Raw genomic sequence first — 17,329 nt, 5'->3', positions numbered from 1 at the left:
ATATACACACACACATATATACATATATATGTATATATGTATATATGTTTATGTATACATACAACTGTCAAAACATGTTGATAGTGTATATACATTATTGTCAAAACATGTTAAGATAGTGTATGTGATATATATATACCTCACAACTGTCAAAACATGTTGACAGTGTATGTCATATATATATTATTGTATATAATATATGCAATATATATATATAGTCCTATTTTACAATAATGAATCATTGTTCTGCATCATTCAGCTCTTCTGCATTTGGCTTATATCAATCAATCTACAAAAGCCTGAAAACAATTCCAAGTACATTTTTAAGACAATCTATGTTTTAACTTTTTATTTTAAAAATTTCTAATACACATAATAGGAGATAGACTAGGGCAATGAACCACCACATATCCATCACCCAACTACAATAATCATGAACTCATAGTCACCATTTCATTTATATCCCTACCTACTTTCTCCCACACCTCATGGATTATTTTGAAGCAAATCCTAGATATTATGATATAGTTCATTAAATGAACCACCACATATCCATCACCCAACTACAATAATCATGAACTCATAGTCACCATATCCCTACCTACTTTCTCTCACACCTCATGGATTATTTTGAAGCAAATCCTAGATATTATGATATACTTCATTATGAAGCTTTAAAACTCTTTCTAAAAATCATAACCAATATCATTACCAAACATTTAAAAATTAGTAATTTAATATCATTGATCAGTATTCAATTTCAGTGTTCAAATTTCTGATTACCTCAGTTTTATTAAAGTAGATTTCACAGATTGCTTTTAAAAATTACTTTTCAGAACCCAAAAACCCCAAAACCAATCTTAAAATGTAATGATCTTTTTAAAGTATACAGAGTAAAGTATAAAATATACGACTTTTCTAAATTGCACAATTCTTGAAAAAAAAAAACAACCACAGCAATTCATAACTCAGTTCCAAAAAAGTTCTATATGAAAAATCACTTAAATACTTAATATACATTTATAGTAACCCATTTTAACCCTCAGACTACTGGAGAAGTCGAATGTTATACAATAGGTATCAGTATAACCATGAGACAAAACTAAACATATCAGAGCCCAATTAAATATTCCAGAACAATAAACATAGAAAACAAGTATTAGATATGGTAGATACACCTAAATTCACCTCAACAAATCACCAGCTACTATGCAGGCAAATATTGAAAAGTTAGGATAATGATGGGAGTCTAGAAACTCTGGGAATTTAGAAAAAAAAATGAACAAGGAAAACACACTATAACCCCATTTAAATGATCATGTGAAAAATTATTATACTTTGAAACATTTTGTATAGTGAAAAATAAAAGCATAAGTCATTAGAAATAACTAATTTATCATTTACCATACTAACTTGGAAAAATAACATGTTTTTCATCCCTAGCAAATTATACTTACAATTTGCCATCTTTGAAAGATCGTACAAGAATATTGTCTTTTTTCACAGCAATTTCATCACTACAATCAGGACAAACCACCTTTAAAAAAAGTGTAAAACTATTATAACTAAAAAAAAAGCATATTTACAGATAGTTACGTATATATCAACTACTTAAATCCTTCCAAAAAAGTTTCAGCTTAAAGAAGTAATTTTAGTTTGCAGGGTAAACAGGTAAACACATGTGGGAATACACACAAGTAATTTTAAATTTACATCCTCTATCTTTCCAGCTCTCTGAATTCCCCACACTGATTTTGGCACAGGCTTGTGTTGAAAACAGAAGCGGGGGGATCCCTGGGTGGCTCAGCAGTTTGGCGCCTGCCTTTGGCCCAGGGCGTGATCCTGGAGACCCGAGATCAAGTCCCACATCGGGCTCCCTGCATGGAGTCTGCTTCTCCCTCTGCCTGTGTCTCTGCCTCTGTGTGTCTTTCATGAATAAATAAAATCTTAATAAAAAAAAATGAAAACAGAAGCGGGGCCATGCCTAGGCTGATGCTGTGGACCAAGTTCTAGTCAGAAATAGAAAGCCTATATGAAATTGGGAGGCTGGGGTGGAAACAGAGGTAAAGCCCAAGCCTTAATAGAGGGTATGCAGTATGGCTAGGAGAATAGCAGGAACCAAAATGGGAGCCAGTATCAGAACCAACATCAGAGTAGCTCGATCTTAAAAAAGATGAGGTTCTACGTATTATTTATATTTAAATATATATGTAAGCACAAAATTTTCTTCATAATACTACCCACTCTAAAAAGTAAACACTGGGACACCTGGGTGGCTCAGCGGTTAAGATCTGACTTCAGCTCAGGATATGATCCTGGAGTCCCGGGATCAAGTCCTACATCAGGCTCCCTACATGGAGCCTGCTTCTCCCTCTGCCTGTGTCTCTGCCTCTCTGTGTCTCTCATGAAGAAATAAATAAAATCTTAAAAAAAAAAAAAAAAGTAATCATTGTAGGGGTGCCTCGGTGGCTCAGTCAGTTAAGCATCGCCTTTGGCTCAGGTCATGATCCCAGGGTCCTGGGATTGAACCCCTTATCAGGCTCCATGCTCAGCAGCAAGTCTGTTTCTCCCTCTTCTTCTGTGATCTCTCTTGCTTTCACTCACTCTCAAATCTTTAAGAGAAAAAAAAAAATCTTAAAAAAAAAAAAGTATACATCTTAAAGAAGACACCTGTCTGGAGGCTATATATGATTGATCACTACCAAGAGAGGACTTATGTAACTGGAGTTGCCTCAGCTACTTTTTAAAGTGAAGTTAAGCAGGCCTTCCCAAAGGCTGATAAAGATGCCTATAAATTTTCAGTATTTTAATTCCAAGACAGCCCACTGTGTATACTAAGAACAAGTTAACAATATAGTTATATGCTTACATGAAAAATGAGCTAAGTAAGTATGTAACAGGTTTGCTTTAAGGATGTGCTCATTAGCTCTGAAAAGTGAATGACACAATGGGACCTACAGGCATGTGCTCTCGGGATCCCTGGGTGGCGCAGCGGTTTAGCGCCTGCCTTTGGCACAGGGCGCAATCCTGGAGACCCTGGATCGAATCCCACATCGGGCTCCCGGTGCATGGAGCCTGCTTCTCCCTCTGCCTGTGTCTCTGCCTCTCTCTCTCTCTGTGTGACTATCATAAATAAATAAAAGTTAAAAAAAAATAAAGATGCTGATAAATAGACTTAAAAAAAAAAAAAGGCATGTGCTCTCACCACAGGTCAGGAAGAGGCTAGAAATAGGTTAAAGTCTAATTCAGTCTTTTTTTTTTTTTTAATTCAGTCTTTAAGAAGTTAGTTAACATTTTCCATAACTGCAACTGCATTTCACTAGGCATTCTTTAAATGCTGACGGCCTTCTGAATGAATTCATTGATGAAAGTCTTTTATATGTTATTAACATCCAGGGAAACTTCCCTGTCATTTCAAAAAAGTCCTGAAGTCAGTTATTAGCATTTATTCATGTACTCATCTTGTCACTCTACAGATACTGGACTACCACATCAAGGTACTGTACTAAATAAATGCCAGAGAAAAAGAGATCAAGGCAGTGACTGCTCCTCCCCACATGCCCCACCCAATGTAGTCAGGAAGACAAGTGCTGAACAAGTAAACACACATGTATGTAACTGCAATTGTGTCAAGTCCTTATTTAGATAGTCAGGAATGCTTTCTTAAAAGACACAACATTTAAGCCCAGCTTTCAAGACTGAGTAGGAATTGGCTTGACAAAGGATGTATATGTGTGCATGTGTGTGTAGTATAAGGGATGCAGAGACAGCAAGCACTGGAACCAGTCCCTGGAGCAAAAGACAGTCAAGTGTGGCTGACTTTCTGCCTAGACTGATTAAGAGAGTTAAGAAGGGTTCAGATTTCCCAGTCTTTTAGGCCATGTTAGTTCTTTGGATAAAATCTAAAATCTTTAGGGTAAGGCTCTGAAGTAGGATAATGTTATAACAGATTTGCCTTTTAAAAATTACTTTGAAAAATTAAAAAACATAAAAATTGCTTTGGGAGCACCTGGCTGGCTCAGCCAGAAGAGCATACAATCCTTGATCTCAGACTTTTGAATTCAATCCCTACATAGGGTGTAGAGATTAAATAAATAAAACTTAAAAAAAAAAAAGAATAAAATAAAAACTACTCTGTTATACAAAGAAAATGGGCCAGAGAAGGGTGAGTTAAAAGTGACGAAACCACAACAATCATCCTGGTGAGAGAGGTGGTGACTCAGATGTAGAATGTTGACAATGGCATACTAAAGGAAAGAGAATATTAGAGATAATTAGGGAAATGAAGAGATGAGTGAGCAGAGGATGCTCAGGTTTCTGTCTTGCACAAATGGTGTCATTCACTGTGAGAGGAAACCCTGGAGGAGGACCAAGTTTGGGAAAGAGGGAGGAGAGAATACACTTAGTTTTAAACTTAGTAAGTTTTAAGATGGCTGAAGGACATCTAAATGGAGATACTAAATAGGTAAGACACCCAAGTTCAGAGCTCAGAATGGAAGTCTGAAATGTAAGATGTAAACTTACGAGTCAACAGCCTAAATATCAGGGGATCAATCTTGGGTCTAAACCTGTAAACAAAATCTACCTTTTTCTGTTTTCTCATGCGTTTTGCAGTCCTCCACTCTATCAGCTGAGCTATCAAAGAACTTATACTTTTTCATGGGTTTTGAAAACTACACATATGGTAGCTTTGGCCAATGCTGGTGGTGGTGGTGTGCAAGTGGCTTCACTTTCCATTCTGCCACAGGAACAATAATCCATATTTCATCCTGTTCACCCATGTATGTGATTTACTTGGCCCCTAAGACATTTCAATTGGTTAACTCTGTAACCAATGCTATAACAGGGCATGAGATCGCCTGCCTAAAGAGAATACAGAGTTATATATTCTGAACCTTGCATGGTAACATTTAAATGTTGGTTAGAGGAGAAACAGTGAAAGAAAATGAAAAGGAAGAAGACTGCATGAGTCATGGAAGCTAAGATTTTCCTTCTGTTAAAATGGGGTAAATCCACTTATTTTTCAGTCTCAATTACAATTCAATGAGACTAGTTAGGTGAATGAGCTTCACACAGTGCCTGGCCTTGGCAGGTGCTCAATTCATGGGACCTACTTATAGGTCCAAGGAGTACACAACTGCTTTCTAACATAGTGATGCTACTAAACACTTGTAAAATTAACTCAATTTATAAAAATTAATCTTAAAAATTGAAACCCAAATACTATTTATGTGATTTTGTGAAGATTGTTTGATCTAGAACACAAGTTCACACTCTAGTTTACAAAAATTATTCATCACTGTCCAAAATATCTCAATTTTGGGGGAAGATTTACATACATAAATAACTGAGATTCTTTAAATAATACTGAGATGGTCCAATGCCAATTACTAACAATTCAACAACATAAATCCTTAAATATTTTTCTCATCATCAAGGAAACTATTTAGAAACTATGGGTGAACTGTTGTTCAACACAGAAGTTCTAGCTTCAGCAATCAGACAACAAAAAGAAATAAAAGGCACTCAAACTGGCAAAGAAGAAGTCAAACTCTCACTTTTCCCAGATGACATGATACTGTATATATAGAGAACCCAAATGACTCCACCCCAAAATTGCTAGAACTCATACAGCAATTCAGCAATGTGGCAGGATACAAAGTCAATGCCAGAAATCAGTTGCATTTCTATACACCAACAATGAGACTGAAGAAAGAGAAATTAAAGAATTGATCCAATTTACAATTGCACCAAAACCCTAAGATACCTAGTAATAAACCTAACCAAAGATGTAAAGGATCTGTACTCTATCAGTACACTTATGAAAAAAATTGAGGAAGACACAAAGAAAGGGAAAAACATTCCATGCTCATGGATTGGAAGAATAAATATATGAAAATGTCTATGCTACCCAGAGCAATTTACACATTCAATGCAATCCCTATCGAAAGACCATGGACTTTCTTCAGAGTTGGAACAAATAATCTCCTAAGATTTGTATGGAACCAGGAAAGATCCTAAATAGCCAGAGGGATATTGAATAAGAAAACCAAAGTTGTTGGCATCAAAATGCCTGACTTTAAGCTGTATTACAAAGCTGTGATCCTCAGAACAATATGGTACTGGCACAAAAACACACACATAGATCAATGGAACAGAACAGAGAACCCAGAAATGGACCCTCAACTTTATGGTCAATTAATCTCGAACAAAGCAAGAAAGAATATCCAAAGAAAAAACACAGTCTCTTCAATAAATGGTGTTGGGAAAATTGGACAGCCACATGCAGAAGAATGAAACTAGACCATTCTCTTACACCAGACACAAAGATAAACTCAAAATGGATGGAACATCTAAATGTGAGACAGGAATCCAACAAAATCCTAAAGGAGAACACAGGCAACAACCTTTTTTTTCTTTTTTTTAAAGATTTTATCCATCTATTCATGAGAGACACAGAGAGAGAGAGAGAGAGAGGCTGACATAGGCAGAGGGAGAAGCAGGCTCCACGCAGGGAGCCCGATGTGGGACTTGATCCCAGGACTCCTGGATCATGCTCTGAGCTGTAGGCAGACTCTTAACCGCTGAGCCACCCAGGCGTCCCCAAGCAACAACCTTTTTGAACTTGGCCGCAGTAACTTCTTGCAAGATACATCCATGAAGGCAAGGGAAACAAAGGCAATAATGAACTATTGGGGCTTTATCAAGACAAAAAGCTTCTGCACAGCAAAGGAAACAGTCAACAAAACTAAAAGACAACCTACAGAGTGGGACAAGATATTTACAAATGACATGCCAGATAAAGGGCTAGTATCCAAGCTCTATAAAGTACTTCTCAAACTCAACACCCAAAAAACAAACAATCCAGTCAAGAAATGGACAGAATACATGAACAGACATTTCTCCAAAGACGACCTACACGTGGCCAACAAGTACATGAAAAAATGCTCCACATCACTTGTTATCAGGGAAATACAAATCAAAACCATAATGAAATACTACTTTATACCGGTGAGAATGGCTAAAATTAACAAGACAGGAAACAACAAATATTGAAGAGGATGTGGAGAAGGGGGAACTCTCTTGCACTATTGGTAGGATTGCAAGCTGGTGCAGCCACTCTGCAAAACAGTGTGAAGGTTCCTCAAGAAGTTAAAAATAGTGCTACCCTACAACCCATTGCACTACTGGGTCTTTACCCCAGAGATATAGATGTAGTGAAATGATGGGACACCTAGATCCCAGTGTTCATAGGAGCAATATCCACAATAGCCACACTATAGAAGGAGCTGAGGTGTCTGTCAACAGATGAATGGATAAAGAAGATGTGGTGTGTGTGTGTGTATGTGTGTGTATACACACACAATGGAGTATTACTCAGCCACCAAAAAGAATGAATACCTACCATTTACATCCACGTGGATGAAACTGGAAGGTATTACGTTAAATGAAATAAGTCAATCAATGAAAGACAATTATCATATAGTTTCACTCATATGTGGAATATAAAAAATAGTGAAAGGGACCGACCATAAGGGAAGGGGGGGAACTTGAGTGGGGAAAAATTATAGAGGAAGACAACCATGAGAGACTCCTAACTCTGAGAAACAAACAAAAGGTTGCAGAAAGGGAGGTGGGTAGGGGGACAGGGTAACTAGGTGATGAGCTTCTTTTTCTCTTTTAAAGATTTTATTCATTCATTCATGAGAGACACAGAGACACAGGCAGAGAGAGAAGCAGGCTCCCTGCAGAGAGCCCTATGAGGGACCTGATCCTAGGACCCCAGGATCACAACCTGAGCTGAAGACAGATGCTCAACCACTGAGCCACCCAGGCATCCCTGAGTGATGAGCATTAAGGAGGACATGTAATGTGATGAGCACTGGGTGTTATACTATATGTTGGCAAATTGAATTTAAATAAAATTAAATTAAAAAAAAAAGAAAAACAGTGAGAGAACCTTAATATTGAATATACTAACAGTAAAAAATTATTATTTTAGGAAAAGACACACAAAACTTGTTAAAAACATTTTTTTTAACATTTTCAAAAAGAAATTCTTACAGAGAATCTTAGTACTTTAGGAAAAAAGAAATGATCACATAAACTGACACTTAATTTTTTTTGTTTTTTTTTTTTTAAAGATTTTATTTATTTACTCATGAGAGACACACCGTGAGAGAGAGGCAGAGACACAGGCAGAGGGAGAAGCAGGTTCCATGCAGGGAGCCCGACATGGGACTGGATCCCGGGACCCCAGGATCATGCCCTGGACTGAAGGCAGGCGCCAAACCACTGAGCCACCCGCGGATCCCCGACCCTTAAGTTTTCTACTCACCATTAACCAAGTTACTTAACCTTTCCACTACTCAGTTTCTGGATCTCTAAGTGAGGATAAACAATACCTGCCTCAGAGTCCTTGCAAACAGCATTCAATAACTATTAGGATGAATAGACGGATATATGCAGAGGTACAAAGGTATCATAAAGTATTCATACTTATTAAAATAAATAATTGCCCTCTTTAGTTTTAACTGTAAGATGCAATATAAGTCTTAATTGTAAGAGCTAGCATTTACTGGGCAATTATTTTGTGCAAAATACTGAACTGATAAGCATTCTGGATGAAGAATACATATCATGTTCACTGAAAAGAATGATAAATAGACATCATTTACAGATAATAGTAGAAAAAGAAAGATTCTCTTCTTCTGCAGTCTTTTGCACAATGAATTTAGGAGTTTTAAAAGTTTGCATTATGAATCTCCACCCAAAATAGAGCAGTATAATGAACTCCCACAGACCTACCCTCTAAAATTACCATAATTTTGCCTTTTTTGGATGACTTTAAGAGTTCTTGGTACTCAAAGACAATCTTGAAAGAAATCTTTGCATAAACTAAATGATGCTAAAAACACTTCCCTACTTTGCACCTATGAAAAACACTAGTAAGATTATCAATTGTTTTCTTCATGAATTTAAATAGTTGAAAATTAAACTTTTATGCTGAAGTTACTCACCAATGCAGGAAACCACAGTGCTTTCTTTTTATCCAAACTAACGTAATCTACACACACAACTTTTCCTAGTAGTTCATCAATCTGTTTCCTATCATCCTCATCTTCATCACTGGAGGATGAAGAAGACTCCTCCTCAGGTCTAGGGAAAGAAAAAAATATTTCCATTTATGTTCACAAAGAATAAGCATACCAAGCTGATAAATACAGGTATTCTAGAAATCTTATCCCACTTTCTAAAACTCACAGAATGGCAAACTTCAATTTTTAAATTGTTTTCTAAATTTCTAAACAATAACAAAAAGGGTTATCATTAGAAGAAAGCACATCATTCTCCTTTTAAACATCTTTTAGATCTATTCAGTGCTACTTTAAAAGATCATGGGAGAAGAACAGAACAGAGTAACACCAGTCCCCAAATTCTCAAAAAGCTGAAGGCCTCAAACGAAACATCCCAGTACTATACTAAAATATATTTGATCCAACCCTCAAATCAAAGAAGTTCGGCAGATAGCATTTTATATTCCCAATACAAAGCTAATTTTTAGAAAGGGAAGAAAAATCTTTATTTATTGGGTGGTTAGGGTGGGGAGAGAAGAAAATCTGGTAAGAGATCACTGCTATCCTTAATACCAAACATACACAAATTAGGCATTGATAAAATGTACAGTACTGTTATTTTCAGAAATTCCTTCCAGTTTACATTGTATATTGGACTGATAAATTAGAAAGAAGTTCACTATCAGCAGAAAAAGGAAGTATTGAAAACCATCTACTTGTTCTTAGACAAAAGTAAAAAGTAAAACTAAAAAGAAAAAAAAAAACACAAAACAAAAATTCTACTCTGAATCTGGTTCCAAGAAAGCCTTACAATCAGTGTTAAAGAAAATAAAGATTCTAACAACCGAGTGTTCAAAATGCCCAGAGTAAGTGAAGACACTAAGAAATGAATAGACTGCAGTGTATGTTCTTTGTATAAAATAAAATGGAACAATGGTTAGTATTGATTACCTACAGGGTTAAAAACATTTTTGAGATAGTTGACAATGACCAAGTTCACTGACAAAAAATGTAAATTGACATTATTTTAAAAGCTTGGGCATGATTTAACTATTTCGTTGATTGGGACAAATCTACTATACTCTAAACTTGTCTTGATGCCTTTCCAAAGGGCTGACAACATAAATGTCACTTCTTTATATATTTCAACATAAATATAAAAAAAGAAAAAGCTACTATAGAACATCTTAGAGTGATACAGGAAATATCACTAATTTGACTTCCATGATCAAGCTACTTAAAAATTGTCCCCTGGTAAAGACAGAGCAAATTTTCCAAATTGGCTGCCGAGAATGAGTGTACTTCAAATGGCACTTAAAGCAGTTCAAAGTAGGGACTTAGGAAGTAAGTAATAGGAGGCAGGAAAAACCAGTACACCTTCGTGTCAGCACAACATAAAACCTTAGAAACAGGCACACAGCTTGGGAGAGTAATGACAGACCTCCCAAGTCAGAGTTCTAACTGATGAGAAGTGTTTCTCAAGGGCAATGACTTTTATCTCTTCACTTTCTAATGACTGTAGAACACAACCAAGCTTAAAACCATAATTACTGCTTTTTCAAAGCAGTCATAAAGGATTTATTTGGCCAAGATTTAATGGACACTTTTTATGTCATTATCATTAGCAAGACAGAAAGTCCCAAAACACAGATAATATATATCAAAAATCTTTAAAACACAGAGAAAACTGGACTTTATCTGCCTCACAAAGTCATCTACATCTTTATGAAAATTCTCATTTCTTTAAGATTTAACAAGTGTGAAGACTTCAGACATCAGAAAGCGACATAGTAAAAAAAAAAAAAAAAAGTGAAGAACAGAAAACACCTATCCACCTCATATATTAAATGTCCAAGTTCCACTCTAATACCACTGCCCAATTATAAACTAGATTTCCTGCCCATTCTCTCCTCAACTGAAGATTTTGTTCCAATACCACTCGTTTCTCTCTCCCGTATCATTCTTTTCTGCGTCTACTACACTGAGTCCCATCAGCAAACTGCAACTTCCATTGATATGCTATTATTTATTTCACTTAAAAAAAAGAATTCCCTGACCTCACCTTCCCCACCAGCTACTGCCACCTTATTTCTCTACTCCCCTTTGCAGTCAAAGAGGCTGCAATGCTCTATTCCCTGACATCTGGAAACTCTTTTGATGACTTTTCTAAGTCTCTGTTCATATGTCACCTCAATTAAGTGACCCTGACCGTCTCATTCAAATTTACAACCTGCCCTCCACAATCTCTCCTCACTTTTATTCTTTTCATACAGCATTTACAAATCGATCATACTGTATAATGTATTTAGTTCTTCCTTGTTTTCTCTTTATTGCCCATCTCCTCTATGAGAATACAAGCCAGAAGGGCAGAGATTTTTATCAATGCCTGTTTTATTCACTGATATATCCCAAGTACCTCAACAGTGTTTGGCACAAGCATAGATATTCAATAAATATTTGTTGAGTAAATAAATGAACTGAATAGATTTCTTTCTATTATGGTATTTCTAATTTTATTTTTCCTGAAATCACAAAATGTATACAAGCAGTATAATGTACACAACCAGTATAAACCACACCATTATATATACCTAAGGTTCCTTTAGCTTTTCCTCCTGGAGGAGTTTTAGCCAAGGAAATAATTTACACAAGACACTCAATAAACTGATGAACTAAAATAAATGAGCATCAAAAATATTTTAAGGGAGCAAATACAGAACAAGCAGGAACCTGCTTGGTTTTAATCCTCTCTGATATCGTTGCTTCTTTGGTGGTAAGGTAGTATTTGTTTATAGAGCCAGAACAAAATAATGCACTCTTTGTGACATAACATCTGACGATGCCACTGACAACAAAGCTAATTACATGGAAATGTTTACCACCACAGACTAACAGCTAATTACTCAAAGCTGATTGCACATCACTATTAATTGTAAATTAATTGTGAAACTAGTAGAAGAACTTTAGACAAGACACGTGCCAAAGAACAGCAAATGATGAGATGCAAAAAAGAAAACTCAGCAGCTCAATTTTGAAATGTAATTCTGACTTCGATGATCCTTAGGATTTCAGACAAGTAACTCAGTTTCAAATTTTGTACACTAAATTAAAAACCTGTATTAGTATTAGGAAGACTAACAATGAACAGCTCCTTAGAAATTAAAAAATATAGAACATATGGACGTGTATATACTTACCAATAAAAGAGTTTTAATTTTTCATGTTTAACCAAGAAGGAAACTAGAGTCAAAATCTCGTATTAAAATAAAACAGCAAATAATTTTAAAAATCTTCTAGGATTAGATAGTGGTACTGGTTACACAATCTGTGAATACACTAAAAAACACTACACATTGTATACATTAAAGGGGTGAATTTTGGCATGATAATTACCTCAATGAAAATTTTTTTTAAAGATCTGCAGACCTATAACCACAAGGTACAAATCACTACTTTATTGTGTAAACTTTAGCACTGTTACCAGGTAAAATCTATGCCCATAAATAATCACTATCAAGAATCATTATAAGCTTTATTATGCTTTATTCTTCTGAAGGAGAAAAAAAGTAACAGCAAGCAGACTGATTTCCTACTGTAACAACTGCATATATACTTCTGCCAGGTTACTGGAAAACACTTTTGAGCGTTGAGGGTACACAAATGGTTCCTATAATTTCAGGTATTCTATTCTTTAGGCAGAATCAAACAAAACATCTGTATACAATGGCTAAATTCTAAGAGCAAAATTCAATCAACTTATAAACTGATCAAATAATCAATAACTTGCTTTTAAAAATTAAATAGAGAATGATAATCTTAAGAAAATACTTGAATACTTTAGAATTAACCAATTAGAGTATAAATAAAACTCAACTAAAGGAAGGTGTCAAAAATAATCAATTTTGGAATACCTGGAGGGAGATTAACAGTTATGTGGATTAACAACTGTTAAAAGGAAATAAAGGTAGGGATATATTCATGTAACAATCGAGTCTGGGGAATCATGGGAAGAGATAACCTTATTTATCTTTGTACAAAATTAAATTTTAAATGACAGAGAATCAAAATGAAGACTTTTTTAGTGGAGTAATGGAAGAGAAAATGAAAGTCAGATAAATGACTTTAAGGTCGGGGTCCAAGACTCTGTTGCAGAAAATCACTCATAAAGGAAGAAAGAACTCTGAGTAAGTGCAATTAAGGAGAAGGGAATTTCCAACTGTAGTACCTGCCTGTGGTGCCTATATATCATGGTGTTAAGTGCTAAGTGAGAACATTATAATGTCTCTTGGCAGTGAGAATGACCACCATAGTGAGGGGGAAGGAATAGCAAGCAAACAAGATTACAGATGAGCAGGGCTTCATTTTCTCCAATAGTTAATTCTCAACCTTAGGTCTGTCTTTTTACATTGCACTTAATGCAATACAATCGCAACAGCAAATCTTTCATTATACACAGAGATTCTCAACAGGAAAATCACTGAGTATGTTTGCTAGAGTCTTTAAAAACAAAGATCAACTTGCTCAGTGATAACTATATGCTTCTGTCTCATCTTCAAGAAAGGAAGACTTCAGCTAATAGATTTTTTTTTAATACACCATAATTCTGGGTCATTTTTGTAGATCACTCCAGATAATACTCTATAAAATTATCTTACTTTAAATTTATGTTTACACCTCTATATGACAGTTGAAGAAAGACAATACATGCCTAAATATTAGATGGAATGCTTTTCAAAATTTAAAAAGAATTTTTGATAGATACAAAAACTGTTTTTCCTATAATATGTATATAATATGAAAATGTTGTTTTAGAAAATTGAAATAACATAGCCAAAAAACAGTTCTACCTATAAGACAAACACTAAGTAAGGAGAATTTTTATATACTTACATATAAACACATTTTTATGAATGAAGTCATATCACATACTGGTGTTTCATGAAAACATTTGCATTCAATACGTGATGTTGATATCTAGTATTTATACAGTGCTTCCAACATAAACGTTTTAAGGATATGAATTCATTTAATCTTTGCAACAACTCTGAGAGAGGTAATACTATTATCTCAGTTTTATAGATGAAGAAAATTGAGGCATGAAGACTAAGTAATCTGCCCAAGGTTATACAGCAAGGAGGTCGCATGGACAGTTATTCACACCCAGGCCACGTGGCTCCACAGTTCACACTCTTAACAACCAAACCACACTCTCAAAAGCTAGAAGAGAAGTAGAAATCTTCACTGATGAAATAATTTTACATTAAATACACTCCACCTCACTATTCTGACATCACCGATCATAAGTAGAAGCTGACTACAGAACTATGGAAGACTCTAATGAGTAATGATAGGTAAAACTTTAATATACAATTGAAGTCATTAATTTTCAAAGAAACATCAAAGGATTTATCTTAGAAGTACTTTAGTGAATATTCTATGGCAATAAAATATCCCTCTGAAAAAACTGAGATTATTAGAGAACTGTAATAACAAATAATCACAAGACTCTTTCATAAGAATAATGTTATCATACATTTTTCATTTATTTTTCTTTTTGGATAGAACATTTCAAATTTCAAATGTCATATGCAGAAGAGTAAATAATAGTTATACCATGAATACCCTAAAAATAATCAAGTCATCAGCAAGCTAAATCACAAGTGAGAGAAATTATTCACTTAGTAATTAAGAAAAACATTTTCTAAAAATTTCAGAGAGTTAAGAAAAAAATAATAATGCATGGTCTGAATCACAAGTAGGAAAATACTAATACCAAATACTTTTTCAATGCAAGGATTAGTCTTTTAATTTCCTCCCTCAGAGGAGTCATTTTTCATTTACTGGAAAGTAATTGAAAATACTATTCTATCTAAATAAGAGTCAATCAATCAAATGGGAAAAGGCCCATGGACCATGGGTGACTTCTTGAACATGGTCCTTTCCTTCCTGTGTTCCTTGGATTACTTACTGGCTTCTGAGCCCAATTCCCCAATTTTTAATACAGGTAAAAATAATAGCTATCTTCATGAGTTTGATACAGGCTCAAAGTAAGTAAAACGAGAGATAGTGCTTACCCAATCTCTATCTCCAAAACTCAGCAACAATTAGACTTAATACGTGATTCTAAATACTGAATTAAATCATTCACTTACACTAAAGGTTTCAATAATTCAACTCAATATCTATTTTTAACAGCTACTTTGACAATATATGGGCTTAGACACATTAAAATTTTTTCAATTGTATCCAGTAAAATGTTCAAAATTGTTTTTAAAATAACCTCCAATGGAATAAATAAAAAGCCAATCCTTTCCAATTTTCTTCTCCTGCTATGGAGGCACTATGCTTGTAACTATTTCAGCTGCTTCTTTGATAGGTACTACTTTATCTCTAAATAATCCTCTTATACTGATTTATACAATAAGACATTATTCTGTTGACTTCCTATTGTTACTAGGACTTTATTTTATACTTAAGTCACCTGCTCCTCTACCTCCATCCTAAGTTTTCCCTTCTCATATAATTTTTGGGGTGAGTTACTTAATGCCTTTGCTATTTTTTCTCTATCCGTTATCATTGTATCTTTCATTTCCCGCCAATGTTCCATTATATTGGGTAATTGAGTCCACTTTTTATCAGAGACCTCCATTCCTCTTTTCTATTCTACTGACTACCAATATCAGTGTTACCATGGAGAAGTCTGACGCCATTCTGCTTTCCTGTCCTTTGCAATAAGTTATGTTTCTTTCCGAAACTGTTTGAAGATGGTTTCTTTATCCCTGTGACCCCTTTATCTTGTGATCTTTTGTAATTTAGAGCCTTTTGGGCCTAAGTACAGCCCACTAAAAGTAATTTGTCTTTGACATTAGATAGATGCAAAGAATTTAGAGGGCTCAAAGGAAAGAAAACAGGTTTGTTTTCAAGGGAAGAGTAGGAAGACACAAAACGGTTCACATAAAGATGGGAGGATTTCAGTTGGAAGACTAAATGACTGACACCATGAACAGAAAGGTGGCATTAGAGAAAAAAAAAAAAAAGAGCATGAATAGGGTATCAGGAAAACAAAGGATGTATTTAGTGAATGTTGTTTGGTTCCATTCTGACTACAGCACCAAGATACATGTAGGGAAAACTGGCAGGTAGATATACAACTGTTAAGGTTGGCTGAGCATAAAGAATCTCAAGCATCTGTGCTAAGGAGTCTGAAATTAGTATGAGATCCAGTTAGCATTTTGCAAAGTACAATTTCAAATTAGTAACTCTTAAAAAAATACTATAAGGAGAAATAAATTCAGGTTCAACTAACAGTTATGAAAATGGACTTACATATGATTAGATCTTCTTCCTCTATTTGTTTTCTTCCCTATGACAGGAGTGCCAAAATGTTCAGGGTTCGTGAGTGGGAGCTGGTCTAATGTCTGTGGGTAAGAACATAAACCCATCAAAGTTATGACGTTTCAAGTTCTTTTTCCTTTTTAAACCAAGTTAGTTTAAGAATATGCTCAGATTTGAAGATTAAAAACTGCCCCCATGGAAGACTAAAATACAACTTTCCTAAAGATAGACAGCTGTCATTTCAAAGATAAATGAACCCATTACTGAGGGAGGACAGGTGAAAAGAGATTAAGTTGTTCTTTCTTCATTATCTATTTGAAGGCTGACTTCTAAGAATGATTAAAATACAAAACAAAACATAGTTCAATAGAAAATACACTGGAGAGATAAGAAATCTATATGTAAGGACCTAGCACTTGAATTGGAGCCAATTGAAAATCAAATTTCTTTTTGTTTAAAGGGAATCATATCTATAATATAGAATTCCTAATAAATAACAAGCAAAATAATCCAAAAAGCATCAACTGTTTGAAAAAAGGCTTTAGATAGGATATATTATTACTTTGTAAACATTTTCTGCAATAAACTGTTCAAAGAAAATGTAAAAATTGACTTTTCTACATTTAATTTTCCCTTCTTTTTCAATCTGCAGCATCCAATGTGGTACTTGATATGTAGATAATGATCAATGAGTAAACATTTCTTATTGTCAACTGACAGTTCATGTCAAACCCTTTGTCCCTCATCCCATCATAAAACAATGATTTCCAGGTGAGGAATTGGTTGTTGGTTAAAAACAGAATGAAGAAAAAAGTGATTTTGGAATGACTTCCTTCATTTCTCAATATCAGGTACTTCTTAGATTTTTCTTGCCATTACTTCCTGCAAAGGTTTATATAACTAAAAAGTTAATTATC

General features: G+C 34.8%; 1 protein-coding gene across 6 annotated transcripts in view; it reads right to left on the bottom strand.

Moving 5' to 3' along the window:
- ARID4B (AT-rich interaction domain 4B) overlaps positions 1 to 17,329 on the bottom strand; it is a 149,708-nt gene that overhangs the window by 56,806 nt on the left and 75,573 nt on the right. For all 6 annotated transcript variants that reach the window (XR_003137294.3, XM_025448626.3, XM_025448629.3 and 3 more), the window contains exons 7-9: positions 16,404 to 16,495; positions 9,021 to 9,159; positions 1,458 to 1,537 (exon numbers count right to left, since the gene is read on the bottom strand). Coding sequence is in view for 5 of the 6 variants with exons in the window: in XM_025448626.3 (XP_025304411.3) it covers positions 1,458 to 1,537; positions 9,021 to 9,159; positions 16,404 to 16,495 (311 nt within the window). In the remaining variant the exon portion in view is untranslated. The remainder of the gene's footprint in view (positions 1 to 1,457; positions 1,538 to 9,020; positions 9,160 to 16,403; positions 16,496 to 17,329) is intronic.

This window comes from Canis lupus, chromosome 4 (assembly GCF_003254725.2).
Source record: "Canis lupus dingo isolate Sandy chromosome 4, ASM325472v2, whole genome shotgun sequence".
NCBI lineage: Eukaryota > Metazoa > Chordata > Mammalia > Carnivora > Canidae > Canis > Canis lupus.
Note: the sequence above shows the minus strand (reverse complement) of the source record. Positions and strands in the feature narration are given on the sequence as shown.